Below are 21,769 nucleotides of genomic sequence, written 5' to 3' on the forward strand. Positions count from 1 at the left end.
AACCAAACAAATACACTAAAAAAAAAAAGAAAGAAAGAAAAGAAAATTACAGGCCAATATCTCTGATGAATATAGATGCAAAAATCCCCACCAAAATATTAGCAAATCAAATCCAACAATACATAAAAAGGATCATACACCATGATCAAGTTTGTTTTATTCCAGGGTCATGAGGATTGTTCAATATTCACAAACCAATCAATGTGATACACCACATTAACAAAAGAAAAAATAAAAATCACATCATAATCTCAACAGACACAGAAAAAGCATTTGGCAAAATTCAACATCCATTCATAATAAAAACTCTCATAAAAGTGGGTATAAGGAACATATCTCAACATAATAAAGGCCATTTACACCAAACACAGAGCCAATATAATACTCAACAGTGAAAAGCTGACAGACTTCCTGCTAAACTCAGGAGCAAGACAAGGATGTTCACTCTCACCACTTCTATTTAACATAGTATTGGAAGTCCTAACCTAACCACAGCAATAAGAAACTGGAAAGGAAGTGGTAAAACTGTCACTCTATGAAGATGACATGGTACTGTATGTAGACAACCCTAAAGTTTCCACACAGAAACTATCAGAACTAATAAAAGAAGTCAGCAAGGTAGCAGAATACAAGATTAATATACATAAATCTGTTGTATTTCTTTATATTAACACTGAAATGTCAGAAAGAGAAAATAAAAGAAAAATCCTGTTTAAAATTGCATCAAAAATATAAAATACCTAGGGATAAACTTAACCAAGGAGGTGAAAGACCTTACACTGAAAACTATAAAACTTTGATAAATGAAACTAAAAGTGATTTAAAAAAATATATATTCCATGCTCTTGGATTGGAAGAATTAATATTGTTAAAAATGGCCATACTACCCAAAGCAAACTACAGATTTAGTGCAATCTTTATCAAAATATCCATGACATTTTTCACAGAACTAGATCAATCCTAAAATTTATATGGAACCACAAAAGGCCCAGAATTGTCAAAGCAATTCTGAGGAAAAAGTACAAAGCTGGAGGTATAACCCTTACAGACTTCAGAAAAAGCTACAGTCATCAAAACAATGTGGTACTTGCACACACTAAAAAAGGCACATAGATCAATGGAACAGGACAGAGAGCCCAGAAATAAACCCACAACTTATGGTCAATTAATCTACAAGAAAGGAGGCAAGAATATACAATGGAGAAAAAATAGTCTCTTCAGCAAGGGGTGCTTGGAAAGCTGGACAGCTACATATAAATCAATGAAATTTGAACACTTCCTCACACCAGATACAAATATAAACTCAAAATGGTTTAAAGACTTAAATACAAGACTTGACACCATAAAACTCCCAGAACAGAACATAGGCAAAATATTCTCTGATATAAATCCTAGCAATATTATCTTAGATCAGTCTCCCAAGGCAAAAGAAATCCAAGCAAAAATAAACAAATGGCACTTAATCAAACTTAAAAGCTTTTACAGAGTAAAGGAAACCATCAACAAAATAAAAAGACAACCTACAAAATGGGAGAAAATGTTTGTAAATGATGCAACTGACAAGGGGTTAATATCCAATATATACAAGCAGCTCATATAACTCAATATCAAAAAAAAACCCCAATCAAAACATGGGCAAAAACCTAAATAGACATTTTTCCAAGGAAGACATACATATAGCTAACAGGCACATGAAAAGATGCTCAACATTGCTAATTATTAGAGAAATGCAAGTCAAAACCACAATGAGTTATCACCTCACACTGGTTAGAATGGTTATCATCAAAATGTCTACAAATAATATATGCTGGAGAGGATGTGGAGGAAAGGGAACCCTTGTATGTTGTTGGAAGGAATATAAATTGGTGCAGCCATTATGGAAAATAGTATGGAGGTTCTTCAAAAAACTAAAAATAGAGCTACCCATATGATCCAACAATCCCACTCCTGGGTATATATCCAGAAAAAAAATGAAAACTCTAATTTGAAAAGATACATGCGCTGCAATGTTCATAGCAGCACTATTTACAATAGCCAAGACATGGAAACAACCTAAATGTCCACCAACAGATGAATCGATAAAGAAGATGTGGTATATAAATACAATGGAATATTGACTCATCCATAAAAAAGAATGAAATATTGTCATTTGAAGCAACATGGATGGACCTAGAGAATATTATACTTAGTGAAGTAAGTCAGACAGAGAAAGACAAATACTATATGATATCACTTATATGTGGAATCTAAAAATTAATCTATATACAAAACAGAAACAGACTTATAAATATAAAAAACAAATCTATGGTTACCAAAGGGGAGGGAGGTTGGGAGGGACAAATTACATGTATTGGATTAACAGATATAAACTACTATACATAAAATAGATAAGCAACAAGGATTTACTGCATCAAACAGTGAATTATATTCAGTATCTTGTAATAACCTATACTGGAATATAATATGAAAATAAAAATAACTGAATCACTACACTGTACACCTGAAACTAACAAAACATTGTAAGTTAACTATACATCAATAAAAAAATACTTAAAGAGTATTGAAAGCAAAAATTGTAACATTGTATTTAGATGTAATACATATGATAGCTGTTGCATGAAGGACAATGGGTGAAGATAAATAAATATATGTGGTAGTGAAATTTCTACATTTTATGTGAAGTGTTACAATTAACCCTAATAGAATATGGAAAGCTAAGGAAGTACAATATATTGTAATCCCTAGAGCAACAGATTAAAAAGAATATGTGAAGATAAATTGCCTATATGTAAATTCAAATGGAATCATAATAAAAACTTTCAAATAATCCAAAAGAAGGCAAAAAGGGGAGATAAAAGGAACAAAAAATGATAGGACCAACAACAACAAAAAATAAACTGGTATACCTAAATCCAGTCCCATCAGTAATTATATTTAATATTAACGGACTAAACACTCCAACTAAATTATGTAAGACTGAATAAAAAAGCAAGACCCAACTATATGTTCTCTACAGGAGACATAATAGCTACCTAACAATAAAACCTTAAAATACATGAAACAAAAAAGTACAGAATTAAAGTGAAAAGTAGACAATTCTATAATCATTAAATTTTAATACCGCTTTCTCAGAAATTGATTCCTAGTCAAACACCAGTTAAATCACAGAATATCTGATAAACGATATCAGCCACATTTAGCTATTTGATTTTTAGAGTATAAAAACAAAAATAAATAGAAGTACAAGGAAAATATTCATAACACATATTTTAACTTACTTCTCTAAGAATTGAAAAATCAACCAATAATAAAAAACAGTGAAGATTTAAACAGTACAAAGTAAAAATGAGAATTTCAAATTTGACTCAGATCATATATGTGTGTGTGTGTGTGTGTGTGTGTATATCTCACATCTATATAATGGATATTACTCAGCCATGTAAAAGAATGAAATTCTGCCATTTGCAACAACAGGGATGGCAGAATAGCATAGAGTACTATGCTAAGTTAAATAATTCAAAGAAAGACAAATACTCTATGTTATCACTTATACGTGGAACCAAAAAATAAAACAAAAACAAAGCAGAAACAGACTCACAGATATAGAGAACAAACTAGTGGTTACCAGAGTAGAGACGGAAGGGGGGAGGGGCAAATTAGGGGTATGAGATTAAGAGATACATATACATTTATTTATATGTATACAATAAATAAGCAATAAGGAATATTGTATAGCACAGGGAATTATAGCCATTATTTTGTAAAAACTTTAACTGGAGTGTAATCTATAAAAATATTGAAAAACTATGTTGTACACCTGAAACTGATATAAATAATATATCAACTGTACTTCTATTTAAATAAATAAATAAATAAATAAAGCATCTCTAAGTAAGTTTTTAAATGTAACGTAATCGCTAAGTAAACTGCTAAGGTAAATGTTGCAATAATGTAATCTTTTGTGGTGGAACATGCAACTGTGGTACAAAAAATGGCAAACCAACCCAAGCTGGAATAGTTCCATCTTTTGATTTCACCCACTATAAAAACATACCACTATTTTCTCAATGTGAAACTATAATAAACACTCAGAAACTATGAAATAGAATGTATTTCATTAACCTCTAGGTTTTGACCTCTTTATTCTTACAACCAACCAATGGTAAGAGATAAACACAAAACTCAGATCATCACCAATATTAGGGAAAATAATATGGCCTCTGAATAAAAAATATTCATACATTTGAAATTTTTATTCTGCCTAGTTAGACAGATCCAACATAAATCCTAAATATCTCCTTTCAATGAGGAATATAATAAGATAAATACAACCTACGATAAAAACCATGTAGTCATAATTTAGTGGAATCAAATGGCAGAAATGGAAATAAATGGGAGAATTTAGAAAACAACAGACTCTAAAGCAGTATAGAAATTAGGTCCAAGAGTCAGATCTATAAAGTGCCATTCTCTCACTAGCTCCTTACCCCTTAAAATTCGTCAAATATCCTATATTATCTCCTCTGCTTCAGGTACATCAACCATCAGTTATTCAATTTTTGGTATCAAAATTGAATAGGTATCACTTACAATGTAGGAAAGTTGATAGATAGGAGGAAGGGAAGTATAGAAACTTTGGGTCATAATGTAGGGATCTGAAGGAGGTATAAAGGGGTATTTAGAATCAGAAGCTATGTGCTATTACCTCTTTCTAGTGATAATGATACCAACTTTCCTACTTCAAGTAACGGCACTCAATGTCCAGAGTTGATTTCTTTTGAAAGCATACATCTTACCATGTGGAATTGTGGTCTGGAAAGGACGACTTGGGCTTTTCAGGTTCCATAAAGTCAAGCTACCATCTGAATGGCTGCACATGAATTGTTTGCCCTCATGATGCCAATCAATTGAATGAATAGCCTAATGAAATAACAATTAAAAACAAGTAGAGGAGGGGAAAAGTTGATATATCATTCTATATTCCAAAGGAAAAATATTTTAACACAGAATTATTATAGCAATAACACTTAGGAAACATATGTAATTTTTCTGACCTAGGTCATACTACCTTTGGTTTCAACCTTCTATAGGCTTATAGAAGGCTACAAAAACTCACCTCCTAAGATAAAGAAAAGTTAAGTAAATTTCATAGTATTGTTAGATCCCAGAACCTTTTGTTGTAAATTCTAGGTCCTCCCCGTACCCTTTAATGCTTCTTTGAAAATTATTACACAGAAGTAAAAGCAAGGTTATCAGAAAATAATCTCTGGTGAGGTAGAAGGCTAGTTCCACTTAAAATAGCCAACTTAAAAGGTAGTTTACATAAGAGTTGCAATTTGAAGGCTTACTACATGACAGACCCCAGGGTAAGCAGTTTATGTACATTATCTCATTTAATCCTACAAAACAGATATTATGTTTTTCCAAATTACACGTGGTGAAATAGGCCTAGAAAGATTGAGATACTTGCTCAGGTTACACCACTCAAAGCCAGTGTCTGACTACAAAACCCATATTTGGAATCATTGGACTATATTAACTCTAACATATACTATTTAATTTGACTTAAAGCAAGAAGAGTTTAAAATTTTTGTATTTACAGATTCATTCTGTAGATGTGAATTAAATAAAATTAAAAAGTGATCATTACATTTTCCTAATTTGTTTTATTCCCAGTGGTTGCACAGTGTCTTGCATAAAGTAGGTATTCAAAATATCTGTTAAATGAATAAGTAATTAATGTTATCAAATATTTCCACACTCTTGGTATTCTTTCAAAATTAATAAAGTATATATGGAACTTGGGTAATGTGCTAATAAGCAGAATGAAAGAAACTCTAGTAGGCATAAAAGTTGAACAGATGTATATACAGACAGCATGATCCTTTCCTTAAAAGAACTTAAACAACTGCGAGGTAGGAAACATTTATACCAATATTAATACTACTTATTGTTTGGAACTTTTAACGTTTAGTTTTTTAATCTATATTTATAAAACTAAGTTATGTATATATTTATTTTATACCAAACTTATACATATATATACACACACACACACATATTTCCAAACAATAAGTATTGTTAGAGTTATAAATAAATGATGACTAGAGCAGTCATTAGACATATCAGAAATGAAATAGTATATGAGTGGACCTCAAGATAAGTAAGATTTGGTTAATTGCAAAAGATACCATGACACACTGGACTTATGTTTTCTCTCACCCTGGTCTTTATTACTGGGCAGAGAAGACTTCTTTATTGCCAGGGTTCAGCAGAGGCAGTGAGAGGGAAAAAACGCTCTTCTTTGTCTTCTCCTCTGCGTATTTCTTCTCATTTTTTATGTGACTAAAGGGAAATGTCACTTCTTGCCTCCTCTACATGTTAACCTGGATGAACCTTAGTCAATTTAAAGTTCTCTCAGACTACTTTGCTATAAATGGTAGGCACAGAGCCCCAGCCCTAACCTTTCTTTCTATTCCACTGCATTTCTGTCTACTGGAGAAGACAGATATAAAAATGAAATATATAACATAAAACCAAGATAAGTACTATAAAAGAAGTACATTTATTGTACAGAAGAGTAGGCATGTAAAACCAACTTGTTATTAAATAATAGGATGTCAAATAGCCCATCATTGAAGAGACTGAACAGCTGGAATTTGAACTGACTTAATGGGTAAAAATTCAATTTCTATTTATTTGATTATACCCCACTCTTTTCTTTAAAAAGGACCTTAAGCATTTGCTGAAAAACCAAATATAATACAACTAATTAAAGAAAAAAATTTTTAATGAAGAACAATATGGAAAATAAACTCAGTGGCTGTGACTGAATTTCTTGTAAACGAAAAAGACAAAGGAAACCCAAAAAGCTAGGTAAAAATCTGAAAAAAGGAAAAACAGCAGTTAGTAAGGAATTAAAAAGTTATCCTCATGTCAGACTCTGAGAGATTTCTGTATCAGAGATTATTTAAGAAATATTGATGTAATGAAACAAAAATTTCACAGCTAATGTGGAAGTAAAATTCATATGGTTATTTCTGAAAATGATCTTGGATTTCCAAAACAAAACTCTGAATTCATCAGTGGTTATTTATCAAGTGGCTAGTTAGATAGTCCAAATAGCTTTACAGTAGCTAAATAATAGAATTTTGATATGCATAAGAGGAAAGAAGGGAGTTCATGATAAGGTATTAGCAGAAGCAAAGGCCTGGAGGTAGGAAGTAAATGGTATGTTTAGGAGACAGTGAGTAACATGTCTGAAGTGTAGAAGTGTGTAGAAGGATGCAGTAAATTAAATTCAAGGGAAAAAGCACCAGGGCCTTAAACCTCCTGTCAAGGAATAAGACTTTGTACTGTTGACAACTGGAAGCCATTCAAAGGTTTTGAGGTAGAGAATTACCTGATCTGCTATGTCTTAAAATGATAATCTTGTTAGTGAAAGATATATTGAAAAGGTAAGATATCTGAGGAAACATGATTAGTTAAAAGGCTACTGTAAGTCTTCCAGGCAAAAGATAACATCCTCAACTAGGATGCTGAATGTGGGAATGAAAAAGGAGAAGAAATAAATCAGAGACAATATAAAAATTGGATCAAGAAGACCACAAAAGTGATTGCATATGATATATGAAGAACAAAAAAGGGTCAAATATGACTCTGAGGGTTATAAATTAAAATAACTAAATCAAAATTGAAAAACTGAAAAAGAGGTTCAGACCTGTAAATATAAATTCAGTGCCAATGGAATATTCATCTGGACTTATAGATTATTAGATATTTGGATCTAGATCTCAGGAGAGAGGTAAGAGTTAAAGATACATGAATTTTTAATTTATCAGCATAATATAGGTAATATTTGAAATGGGGGGAGGGGATATGAACATAAATGTAAACTGAAGGAGAAATGAAGAGAGGGTGAAGACGTAGAATCCTGAAAAGTATCTATAATGTAAAGGAGAGTTAAGGAAAGAACCAGTGATGGAGAAAGGAGGGGTGAAAAATGAGGTGGAAAAACACAAACAAGGGAAGAAACCATTTTAAGAAGGAAGGACTGATGTAAAGTCACAGGTTTAGTGAGGAACTTAAAAGACTAAGGAAGGGGTCACTGATCATTGGTGACTTATGAGAAACCATTTCAGGACAGATGATTTCAAAATATGAGACGTAAAGTGATGAGGAAAGTTTGAAAAGTTTGGTAATAACATGAAGTATACAACTATCTTTATTAAAATGATAGGACATATAATTATGCATTAAAGTAAATCAATTTTATATATATTCATATAATTCTAAGTATAAAGTGTAGTATTCTACTGACTTAAACATTGTTAATCTTTATTTAAACATTTCATTGCAAAATTACTTTCACTTACTTTTTAAAGTTAGAAATCTTCCTTCCACACTTTTTAAGGCCACAGGAAAACTAGCTGATTGAGCATTCTCATCTGGATTTCCATTTCAGCTGCTCCACTCTAGTTCCAACTGGCTAAATACACAGATGGTATTTGGACTCTTATCTAACTGCTAGTCTTTTTTTTTTTTTTTTTTTTTGCAGTACGCGGGCCTCTCACTGTTGTGGCCTCTCCCGTTGTGGAGCACAGGCTCTGGACACACAAGCTCAGTGGCCATGGCTCACGGGCCTAGCCGCTCTGCAGCATGTGGGATCTTCCCGGACCCAGGCATCCGGTTAGGAAGCCCTAACTGCTAGTCTTAAGAGAGGAAGTGATCTTCATACTCATCTTTGTATTTTATGTATTTAACAAAAGGAAAACCCTAGCTTAGCTCTCTAGGACCTTCTTGCCTTATGATTCAAGGTGCCTCGTAAATTGATCATAAAGAGCATAATTGTATGACATTGCTTGCCAGAGTACTGTTCACTAATCATGACCAAATTACCCAGCTGTTATATCATTTACTTCTGAATTCTTTATCACCATGACAATAATCTTGTATATATCATAAAATCTTAGTTTTCCAGAACCACTAAGAAATGAATGGGGGGTGGGGGTTATGGGATAGCCGAAGGCTTGTACCTTTAAGCACCAAAATTTAAATTTTACTTTTATAAGGGGATGGAAGAGGGCATAAAAAGAAACTGTTCTAAAAAAATGTGTTTTCCTTTCAAATTTATTTCTCTATTTATCTTAGTGTTGCCTTAAATTCTTTGGCACTCTTCCCATTTAAGCCTGGGTAATTCTAAACACTGATTTTTGACCTGTATTTTCCTATCTCTCATCACTGTAACAATTTTTAGTTTAATTGAGAGCCTAGATGATACCCTTTATTTCCACAGCTACAAGATATAATTTCCCTTTCTCACCTTTTGCCCCTAGCCTCACTCTTTTCACATTAGCTTCTTCTTAAGAAGGAAATAATAGCCTAGAATCAATCTTCGAACAACCGAAGTATCAATTAACAGACTATCCTTGATAAGAGTTCATTGTTTTCTCTACATGAAAACCTAGAATCTCAATTCTGTACGATAAAATGTACTTCAAGATCTGACTTTTATTATTAAGTATTACTATTTTAAAAATCTCTCTTTACTGTAAGAAGGCAAGTATTAGAAGATAAGGCCTTTCAAACTGACTACTTAAACTTTCTGCCACAGAAAAACAATTTTCTAAAGATGTGAATAGTATATTTAGAGACCTTAAGGACAAAAAGGTTAAGAAATAAGCATAGGGCTTCCCTGGTGGCGCAGTGGTTGAGAGTCCGCCTGCCGATGCAGGGGACACGGGTTCGTGCCCCAGTCCGGGAGGATCCCACATGCCGCGGAGTGGCTGGGCCCATGAGCCGTGGCCGCTGAGCCTGCGCGTCTGGAGCCTGTGCTCCGCAACGGGAGAGGCCACAACAGTGAGAGGACCGTGTACCACAAAAAAAAAAGAAAGAAACAAACATAGAGCGTAAAGGAAAGAAAAAGATAGGTAATAGACACCAACATATGTAAATGCCCAAAAAAGGCTTAAAAATAATCCGTCAAGGCAAAATTTCCACTCAGGAGAACAACCCAGAGGTGGAACTCGTGCAAATACCAACAGGCAGTGTGAGGCACTGGATCAGAACTAGGCAGTTTTCCAATGATAAAAATACTGGTAACATACAAGGCTTAAATGTAGAAAACAGGCATAAAATCACAATACTCTTTTCAAATATTCCAGTAGAAATCACTTACCTCATCATAATAAACTCTCAGTTCTGCTCTTTTAGATTTCAAGTCCCAGAATACTACAGTACCATTTTCATAACCTATTAGCAGCTGGAAAACATTAGAACAATCATTTTTGTAATTCTAACATTAATTTTACCTTGCTCCAAATAAAGATTAATGTTAATACAATAAAGTATAATCATACTACATTATACAACTTTATTTAGAATACCAATTTTTCCAAACCTGAATACAGGTTTTCTAAATTGAAAAAAATTGGCAAATGAACTCTACTTCAATATAAACATTTACCAATGAAATCTACCTCATTCCAAAGAGTACACTGAGAAAATACGTAAGTATATATGAAACAACATAAAAATAAATGAGAACATTGGAACAAAAGAAAAATGGGATTGAAAATGAAGATGAAATAAAGGATGAAATGTGATAACTTTAACAAACAGTGTATATGCCATTCAGTTTTTTGCACTTGAAAAATGTGGCCACAAATTTGGCTTCAAATTTCTTTCTATCAAATCCAATTTTCTGACTTACGTCAGTATTTTAAATTGGTGATTTATGAACTCTCTGCAGTTCAAAAAGGTATTCTAGAGATTCACATCATTAAATATAGTTGATACTGATTTATAAATCAATAAATAAGACAATTAACAAAATATACATTCTTCATTTCAAAAGAAAAGGATTTGAGAACAGAAAATGATTACTAGATGATCATATTCAACACTCAGTCATTCAGCTAAATACTGCTAGCTGTGCTGATGGTTTTTACTATGATTCTGAGTTTTATTTGTAGTTATATTTTGTTAAATTTAATCTACCATTAGTTAAAAAAAACCCAGAAAGGATAAAAATAAGCCAACGTTCAAATAATATTTCACAGGAATGTGCCTTAAGATGATTTTCTTGAAATCCATTAGTATTTCTCTGGTGAAAATTCTTATACTGTTAATAAAGATGTTTCAGTAACTCCAAAACACAGTGGTAAAAACAGAAAATATAATGGTAGTTATAAGTTACTCCTACATAGCTTCTTGAGACCTAATCATTTCCCTAGAAATTTTATAACAGAACACAAAAAAACAACAAAAATAAGCCAGCTAGTAGTTTTAACAGGAAACAAAATTTCAAATATCAGATCATGAAAGCAATGCATATTACTTTTGAAGGCATAGCATATACTTAAATGTTTTATTATTAAACTGCAAACAATAAATTCTAAAATTGACTTAAAAAATTGAGCTTTCTACATATTAAGTTAAAGTAAATGGCATAATGACTTCATAAATTTAAAAAGTCAAAATTAGTGTAAACAAAGACTTTCTTAAAATAAAATTTATATAAAGTAATATATACTGTACTAAGATATGTATTAACTTCAACTTTTTTTTATATACCAGAGAAAATGATAAACAATAAAACCAAATCCTATGAGGTGTATGATAAAAGTTTCTATGAAATGTATGAAAAGAAGATTTATAAGTCTAAAAAGTTTGGAAAATCTGACCTAAGCAAGAAAATGAATAATATAACCTTTCAGAAATTGAGCCTCAAGATGTAATGGAATGATATTCTAAAATGCTATTATATTTTTTATAATAAACATAAGATAGAAGTCATTTTGTTTATAAAACATTATAAGCAATAGCCCCAGTAAATCACAAAATATAAAATAATAAACCTCAAAGTATCAAAAAATTGAGATAACTATACAAGATTGTGATATAGGAAATATGAAAATATATTAGAAACACTTAAAGAATTGAGAATGAGAAAAACAGCCCCTGACATCCAGGAGACACCAGACAAAGTCATTCTGTGACCATGATGAATCAAGACAAAAATAAGATCCCTCTGTAATCATGCCTGATCACATCAAAACAGGAATATTGCCCACATCACAAATACATATCATATATGTACGTGTGTGTGTGTACATATATATGTGTGTGTGTGTGTGTGTGTGTGTGTGTGTGTGTGTGTGTGTATATATATATATATATATATATAGGCAAAGAAGTAGGTGATTTCTTCACTACATATTATCAGGACCTGGAAAAGTTTCTGAAGAAAATAGGTATCTGCAAAAATATCTGTTAAATTAGTTAGTAAATACCAAATAATCAAAATCAAAGATACTATATATTCTCTAACAAACATGAAATAAAATTAGAACTCACTGACAAAAATATTTTGGAAACTAAAAAATATGCATTTAAGTAATTATGGCCAAACAAGAAATCATAATGAAAAGTATGAAACAGAAAAGAACAAAAATGCCTCATATTGAACCTTGTGGGATACAGATGATCCTCATCAAGAGGGAAATATATGGTTTTATAAATACAGGCATACCTTGAAGATATTGTGGGTTCAGTTCCAGACCACCTCAACAGAATGTAATATCAAAATAAAGTGAGTTATACAAGTTTTTTTTGGTTTCTCAGTGCATGTAGACTTCTATACTGTAATCTATTAAGTGTACAATAGCATTATGTCTAAAAAAGCAATGCACATAACTTAATTAAAAGTACTTTATAGCTAAAAAATGCTAACCATGATCTGAGTCTTCAGTGACTCATATTTTTTCAAGAGTAATATCAAAGATCACTGGGCAGAGATGGGATCAAGATGGAAGAGTAGGAAGACCCTGAGCTCACCTCCTCCTGTGCACACACCAAAACTACAACATATATATAAAATAACTCTCTCTCAGAACAACCTGAAGACTGGCTGTACAGCTTTTTTACAATTAAGGATATATATTTTTTTAATCACACAGAGACAGGTACAAGGGTGAAAGAAGTGATCTAGTCAGGACCCACACCCCCAGCAGGTCACCCAAAAGACAAAGGGGATATTACAAACTCAGAGGCCCCAGCCAATGCTCACTTCAGCTCCAGCCCTCCCACCAAAGCCACCAAGCACACACAGTCTGCAAAGGGACACTCCTACACAATGACACACTTTCCACACCAGGTGAGACAAATGTTTTGCCTAACTAATAAAGACAAACACTGAAAGTGAAACAAATTAAGAAGGCAGAGGAATATGTTCCAAATGAAATAACAAGATAAAACTCCTAATGAAATGAAGATAAGTAATTTACATGATAAAGATTTCAAAGCAATGTCATAAAAATGCTTACCAAACTCAGAAGAATAGAGGATCACAGTGAGAACTTCAATAAAAAATTAGAAAATATTAAAAAAGAACCAATCAGAGCTGAAGAATACAATAACTGAAATGAAAAATATACCAGAGAGAATAAAAAGCAGATTAAGTGGTAAAGAAGAATTAATAAATGAGTTGGAAAACAGAATAGTGGAAATTACCCAATCAGAACAGTAAAAAGAAAAAGTTTTTAAAATGAGGATAGTTTAAGGGACCTCTGAGACAACACTGAGTGTCACAATATTCATGTTATAGGATTTAGTCCCAGGAGGAGAAAAGAGAGGAAAAGGGGCAGAAAATATATTTGATGAAATAAGGGCTGACAAATTCTCTACCCTGGGAATGAAATAGATATCCAGGTCCAGGAATCAGAGACAGTCCTAAAAAGATGAACCCAAAGAATCAACACCAAGACACATCACAAGAAAAACAGCCAGAGTTAAAGAGAGAGAATTCTAAAGGTAACAAGAGAAAAACAAAGAATCAAACAAAAGGGAACCCCCATAAGGCTCTCATTGATTTTTCAGCAGAAACTGTAGGCCAGAAGACAGTGGCATGATATATTTAAAGTGCTAAAAGGGAAAAACCTAAACCAAGGATACTCTACACAACAAGGTTAGGCATTCAGAATTGAAGGCGATATAAAGGTTCCCAAGACGAGCAAAAAGTAAAAGAGTTTATCGCCGCTAAGCAGGCCACACAAGAAATGTTAAAGGATCTTCTTTACGCAAAAAAGAAAAGGCCATAACAAGAAATGAGAAAATACATGAAGAAAATAAATCTCATTGGTAGAAGCAAATATAATAGTAAAGGCAGTGGATCAACTGCTTAAAAAGCTGATATGGAGGTTAGATGACAAAAGTTGTAAAATCAATTCTAATTACAATGAGTAATTAAAGGATAAACAAAAAGATGTAAAATATAATGTCAAAAACATAAAACATGGTGATGGGATTATAAAAACTGTAGAACTTTAAGAATGTGTTTGAATTTAAATGACTATCAGTTTAAAACAAATATCTATCTACCTACCTACCTATTTATTGCATAGTAACCAAAAACCAAAAACCTAGACTAGATACACAAATACAAAGAGAAAGAAACCCAAACATAATACTAAAAAAAATCATCAAACCATAGGGAAGAGACTAAAAGAAGAAGAAAAGAATAGAGAAGAACTACAAAAACAACCAGAAAACATATAACAAAATGGCAAAAAGGACATGCCTATCAATAATCACTTTAAGTGTAAATGAACTAAATGCCCCAATCAAAAGACACAGTGTGGCTGAATGGATAAAAAAAAACAAGACATCTATATGCTGCCTATAAGAGACTCAATTCTGAGCTAAAGACACACATAGACTGAAAGTGAAAGGATGGGAAAAGATATTCCATGGAAATGGAAATGAAAAGAAAGCAGGGGTAATATAACTCATATCAAACAAAATAGACTTTAAAACAAAGATTGTAACAAAAGGCAAAGAAGGGCATTACATAATGTTAAGAGGGGGGTCAATCCAAAAAGAGGAACTAATATTCATAACATATATGCACCTAACATAGGAGCAACTAAATATATAAACCAAATATTAACAGACATAAAAGGAGAAATTGACAGTAACACAGTATTAGTAGGGGATTTAATATCAATGAATAAATCATCCAGACAGAAAATCTATAAGAAAACGTTGGCCTTCAATGATACTTTGAGCAGTTCGACTTAATAGATATCTACAGAGTATTCCATCCAAAAACTATAGAATACACATCTTCTTCAAGTACACATGGAACATTCTCCAGGATAGATCACATGGTAGGCCACAAAACTAATCTCAGTAATTTAAAGAGTAAAATCATATAAAGTATCTTTTCTGACCACAGTGGTATGAAACTAGATATCAATTACAGAATGAGAGGTGGAAAAGACACAAACACATGAAGGCTAAACAATGGGCTGCTAAAAAAAATAATGGGTCAATGAAGAAATCAAAGAGAAAAATTTTTTTAAATGTCTTGAGATGAATGAAAATTGAAACACAACTTTTCAAAATCTGTGGGATGCAGCAAATGCAGTTCTTAGGGGGAAGTTTGTAGCAGTACAGGCCTATCTCAAGAAATTTTAAAAATCTCAAAAAACCTAACTTGAAACCTAAAGGAATTACAAAAAGAAAAAACTCAGAGTTAGTAGAAGGAAGGAAATAATAAAGATCAGGGGAGAAATAAATAAAATAGAGACAAAAAAAAGGAGAAAAAGATCAATGAAACTAAGAGGTTATTTTTAAGATAAAGAAAATTGATGAAACTTTAGCCAGACTCATCAAGAAAAAAGAGAGAAGGTCCAATTAAATACAATCAAAAATGAACATGAAGTTATACAAGATATCACAGGAATACAGTAATTGAAGAATACTACAAACATTTACACGACAACAACTTGAACAATCTAGAAGAAATGGACAAACTCATAAATGTACAATATCCCAGGAAAAAATAGAAAGTATGAACAGACACCAATTACCAGTAATGAAATTGAATCAGTAATAAAAAACAAAACCAAAACTCCCAACAAACAAAAGTCCAGTATCACATAGCTTCACACTGGAATTCTACCAAACACTGAAAGAAGATTTACTATCTATCCTTTTCAAACTCTTTTAAAAAACTGAAGAGAAGGGAACACTTCCAAACTCATTCTTTGAATCCAGCATTACACTGATACCAAAGCCAGGCAAAGACACTACAACAAAAGGAAATTACATGTCAATAAATCTGAAAAATATAGATGCAAAGATCCTCAAAAAAATATTAGCAAACAAAATTCAACAATATATAAAAAGGATCATACACCATGATCAAATGGGATTTATCCCAACGGTGCAAGTTTGGTTCAGTATCTGCAAATCAATCAATGTGATACACCATATTAACTAAAGGAAGGATAAAATCACATGATCATTACAATCAGTGCAGAAAAAGCATTTGACAAAATTCAACAACTATTCATGATAAAAATCCTTATCCAAGTTGGTATAGAGGAAATATATCTCAATATAAAAAAAGCCATTTGTGACAGAACCACAGCTAACATCACACTCAATGGTGACAAGCTAAAAGCTTTTCCTCTAAGTTCAGGAACAAGACAAGAATGTCCACTCTTATTCTACATAGTATTGGAAGTCCTAGCCCCAGGAATCAGACAAGAAAAATAAATGAAAGTCATCTAAATTAGAAGGGAAAAAGTAAAATTGTCACTATTTGCAGATGACATGATACTTTATATAAAAATCCCTAAAGACTATTAGAACTAATAAATAAATTCAGTAAAGATGCAGGATACAAAATTAATATACATAAATCTTCATTTCTATACATTAAAAATGAACTATCAGAAAGAGAATGCAAGAAAGCAATCCCACTTAAAATTGCATCAAAAAAATATAAAATATTTAGGAATAAAGTTAACCAAGGAGGTGAAAGACCTACACTCTGAAAACTATATGACACTGATGAAAGAAACTGAAGACAACATAAATAAAGATATTCTATGTTCATGGATTGGAAGAATTAATAGTGTTAAAAAGTCTAGGGGCTTTCCTGGTGGCACAGTGGTTGAGAGTCCAACTGCCGATGCAAGAGACGCGGGTTCGTGCCCCTGTCCAGGAGGATCCCACGTGCCATGGAGCGGCTGGGCCCGTGAGCCATGGCCACTGGGCCTGCACATCTGGAGCCTGTGCTCCGTGGTGGGAGAGGCCACATCAGTGAGAGGCCCGCATACCGCAAAAAAAAAAAAAAGTCTATACCACCCAAAGCAATCTACATATTCAATGAAATCCCTATCAAAATACTGATGGCATTTCTCACAGAACTAGAACAAATAATCCTAAAATTTCAATGAACCATAAAAGACCCTGAATAATCAAAGCCATCTTGAGAAAGGAGAACAAAGCTGGAGGTATCACACACACTCCCTGACTTCAAAATATACTATAAAGCTAAAGTAATCAAAACAGTATGACACTGCACAAAAACAGACACATAGATCAATGGAACAGAATAGAGAGCCTAGAAATAAACTCACACACATATGGTCAATTAATCAACAACAAAGGAGGCAACAATATACAATGGGAAAAAGACAGTTTCTTCACATAAGTGGTTTGGGGAAAACTGGACAGCTACATGTAAAAGAATGAAACTAGACCATTTTCTCACAACATATAAAAAAATAAACTCTAAATGGACAAAAGAGGACTTCCCTGGTGGTCCAGTGGTAAAGAATCTGCCTTCCAATGCAGGGGACGGGGGTTCAATCTCTGGTCGGGGAACTAAGATCCCACATGCTGTGGGGCAACTAAGCCTGCACGCCACAACTATTAAGCTCATGCACCTCAACGGGAGAGCCTGCATGCTGCAAACTACAGAGCCCAGATGCTCTGGAACCCGTGCACCACAACTACAGAGCCCACTCACCCTGGAGCCTGCATGCCAAAACTAGAGAGAGAAAACCCTCATGCCACTACTAGAGAGAAGCCCACGTGCTGCAATGAAGAGCCCATGCACCACAATGAGCACTGCAACGAAAGATCCCACATGCCGCAATGAAGATCCCATGTGCCACAACAAAGACCTGATGCAGCCCAATAAATATTTTTTTTAAAAAGCCATAGCAATGGGCATACCATTAAAAAATAAATAAATAAATGTACAAAAGACTTAAATATAAGACCTGAAACAACAAAACTCCTAGAAGAAAACATAGGCAGTATGTTCTTTGAAATCAGTCTTAGCAATATTTATTTGGATCTGTCTCCTCAGGCAAGGACAACAAAAGCAAAAATAAGCAAACAGGACCACATCAAACTAAAAATCTTTTGCACAGTTAAGGAAAGCATCAACAAAATTAAAAGACAAGTACGGAATAGGAGAAAATATTTGCAAATGATGTGACTGACATTCAAAATATATAAAGAACTCATACAACTCAATATCAAAAAAACAAACTATCCGATTAAAAAATGGCATTTTTCCAAAGAAGCTATACAGATGTCCAACAGGCACATGAAAAGACGCTCAACATCACTAATCAACAGGAAAATGCAAGTCACAACCACAATGAGATATCACCTCAACCTGTCAAAATGGCTATCATCAAAAAGACAACAAATAATTAACAAGTGTTGGCAAGGATGTGGAGAAAAGGGAACACTCGTGCATTGTTGGGGAGAACATAAACTGGTGCAGCCGCTATGGAAAGCAGTATGGAGGTTCCTCAAAAAAATTAAAAATTGAACTACCATACAATCCAGCAATTCCACTCCTGGGTATTTATTTAAAGAAAAGGAAAACACTAATTCAAAAACATATATGCACCCCAATGTTCACTGTAGCATTATATACAATAGCCAAGATATGAAGCAACTTAAATGTCCATAAACAGATGAATGGATAAAGATGTGGTACACACACACACACACACACACACACACACACACACACATATACACACACACACTGCAATATTTCTCAGCCATAAAAAGGAATGAAATAATGCCATCTGTGACAGCATGAATGGACCTGGAGGGTAGTATGCTAAGTGAAATAAGTCAGACTAAGAAAGACAAATAGTATATGTTTTTACTTATATATGTGGAATCTAAAAAACAAAACAATCAAATACAACAAAACAGAAACAGACTCACAACAGAGAACAAACTAGTGGTTGCCAGAGGGAAGGGTTGCAAAATAGGTGAAGGGGATTAAGAGGCACAAACTACCAGTTTTAAAATAAGTCATAGGCATGTGATATACAGCACAGGGAACACAGTCAATAATATCGTAGTAACTTTGTATGGTGCATAATCTATAAAAGTATCAAATCGCTATGTTGTACAGCTGAAATTAATATAAGTAAACTATATTTCAATTAAAAATAATCACTGATGACAGACCACCTTAAGAAATATAATAACGAAAAAGTTTGAAATACTGTGAGAATTACCAAAATGTGACACAGAGACATAAAGTGAGCAAATGCTGTTGGGAAAATGGTGTCAATAGACTTGCTCGACTCATGGTTGCCACAAATCTTCAATTTGAAAAAAATGCAATATCTGTGAAGTGCAATTAAGTGAAGCACAATAAATCGAGGCATGCCTGTACATATTAAAAGGAGAAAAGTATAAATTTTTAATAAATATAAGCATTTAACAGTAGAATGTCAAGAAAAAGAATAAAGTCCAACAAATAGAAGAAAAAATGAGTCATCTTATCTAGGAGCAAAGCATACCTTTCACTTATTCAAGTTTTCAGGAATTTTGAGTTTTCCACATATAGATTTTCTTGTTAATCTTATAGCAAATTATTTTTAAAACTTTTGTTGCTATTTTGTACAGGATCTTCTCTTTATTATGTTTTCTAAGAGGGTACTGTTTCTATAGTTGGATTTTAGTATGCTACCTTCTAAATTATTTTATTCTTTGTATTAAATTTAATGTTGATTTTCTTAGGCATTCCAGGTTATATTATCATATAATCTAAAATAGAGACTATTTTACTTCTTCCTTTCCAATTTTTATACCTCTAATTGTTTGTACTTGTCTAACTGCATTACTAAAACATCCTATAGTGTTAAAAATAGTGGAGGGGATGAGCATCCTTGCTTTCTTCCTAACTTTAGTGACAATGTCTCTTGGTGTTTCCCTATTAAATAAAATCCCAGATTTTATATATATATATATTATTATTATATAATTATACATACATATATAATATATATAACATATATCATTAAAGAAGTATGAATTCATTCAATATTTTATAAATTTATTTTATCAGGAATAGATGTTTAATTTTTTAATATTTTTATTGAAATATACATATAGAAAAGTACACAAATTACAGCTGTGTCTTTCTTTAGTAATGACATTTAATTTTTTTCTTCCAATTTTGAGACATAATTGACATAGAGCACTGTATAAGTTTCAGGTGTACCACATAATGACTTGACTTAGATACATCATGAAATGTTCATCAAATAAGTTTAGTGAACATCCATCATCTCATACAGATATAAAATAAAATAGAAAAATTTTTTTCTTTTGATGAGACCTCTTAGGTTTTGCTTATTTAACAACTTTCATATATAACATACAACAGTGTTAATTATATTTATTATGTTGTACATTACATCCCTAGTACTTATTTATCTTATAACTGGATGGTTCTACCTTTTGACAGCCTTCATCCAATTCCCCCTCCTTCCACTCCCTGTCTCTGGTAACCATAAATTTGATCATTTTTTCTATGAGTTTTTTGTTATTTTGAAGTATAATTGACCTACCACATTTTGTTAGTTCCTATTACACAACATAGTGATTTGGTATTTCTATACATTTCAAAATGATCACCACAATGAGTCATAGTTATTGACTGTATTCCTCACATGACTCATTTATTTTGCAACTGGAGGTTTGTTAAGCTTAATCTCCCCCACCTATTTCTTTCCTCACGCCAAACTCTCCTCTCTTGCAACCACTTGTTTGTTCTCTGTATTTGTAACTCTGTTTCTGTTTTGTTATATTTGTTCATTTGTTTTGTATTTTAGATTCCACATATAAGTGATTCACAACAATATTTGTCTTTCTCTGTCTGACTTATTTTATTTAGCATGATACACTTTAGGTCTACCCATGTTGTTGCAAATGACAAGATTTCATTCTTTTCATTACTGAAAAATATTCCTCTGTGTGTGTGTGTGTGTGTGTGTGTGTGTGTGTGTGTGTACCACATCTTAATCCTTTCATCTATTAATGGGCACTTAGGTTGCTTCCAAACCTTGCCTATTGTAAATAATGCTGCAATAAACATAGAGGTGCACATATCCTTTCTAATTAGTGTCTATGCTTTCTTTGGATAAATATCCAGGAGTGGAATTACAAGATCAATTTATTTTTAATTTTTTGAGGCGCCTTCATAGTGGAAAACCACTATGCCTTCCATAGTGGCTGCATCAATGTACATTCCCATCGAATGGAAAGAAATTTTTGTTTCTGGATTTTTTTATTATTGTGTTTCATTCTCAATACGAAATGCACAATCAAGTATAGTGTGTGGGGATCTATGCACTGTAAGAATTTTTCTTCATCAGGTCACTCCATGTCACCCCCTAAGTGGAGACATAATTGAGCAGTACTCCTTGCCCAGATAGTACCAACCAATCATCTGACCCTGTCTATGAACCAGGCCTGAATTCTGTCCTACTCCATTAGTTTGTTTTAGATATTCCCCTCCTACTCCATAAGACCATATATGTGGGTTGAGAGAAAGGCATTGTTGCAACATAGGAATTCTTGGTTCCCCATTTATCCAATTCACTTAGGCCTTTTGGACAGTTCAAGGTTGATTTCCCAAATATAC

The 21,769-nt window shown here is 32.8% G+C and overlaps 1 protein-coding gene across 1 annotated transcript in view; it reads right to left on the reverse strand.

Annotated features, from left to right (window-relative positions):
* The window catches only part of STXBP5L (syntaxin binding protein 5L), a 368,748-nt gene that overhangs the window by 210,934 nt on the left and 136,045 nt on the right, over positions 1-21,769 (reverse strand). The window contains exons 8-9 of the mRNA XM_060149320.1: positions 10,178-10,261; positions 4,797-4,920 (exon numbers count right to left, since the gene is read on the reverse strand). Of these exons, the coding sequence (XP_060005303.1) occupies positions 4,797-4,920; positions 10,178-10,261 (208 nt within the window). The remainder of the gene's footprint in view (positions 1-4,796; positions 4,921-10,177; positions 10,262-21,769) is intronic.

The sequence above is a fragment of the Lagenorhynchus albirostris genome, chromosome 5 (genome assembly GCF_949774975.1).
Source record: "Lagenorhynchus albirostris chromosome 5, mLagAlb1.1, whole genome shotgun sequence".
Lineage (NCBI taxonomy): Eukaryota > Metazoa > Chordata > Mammalia > Artiodactyla > Delphinidae > Lagenorhynchus > Lagenorhynchus albirostris.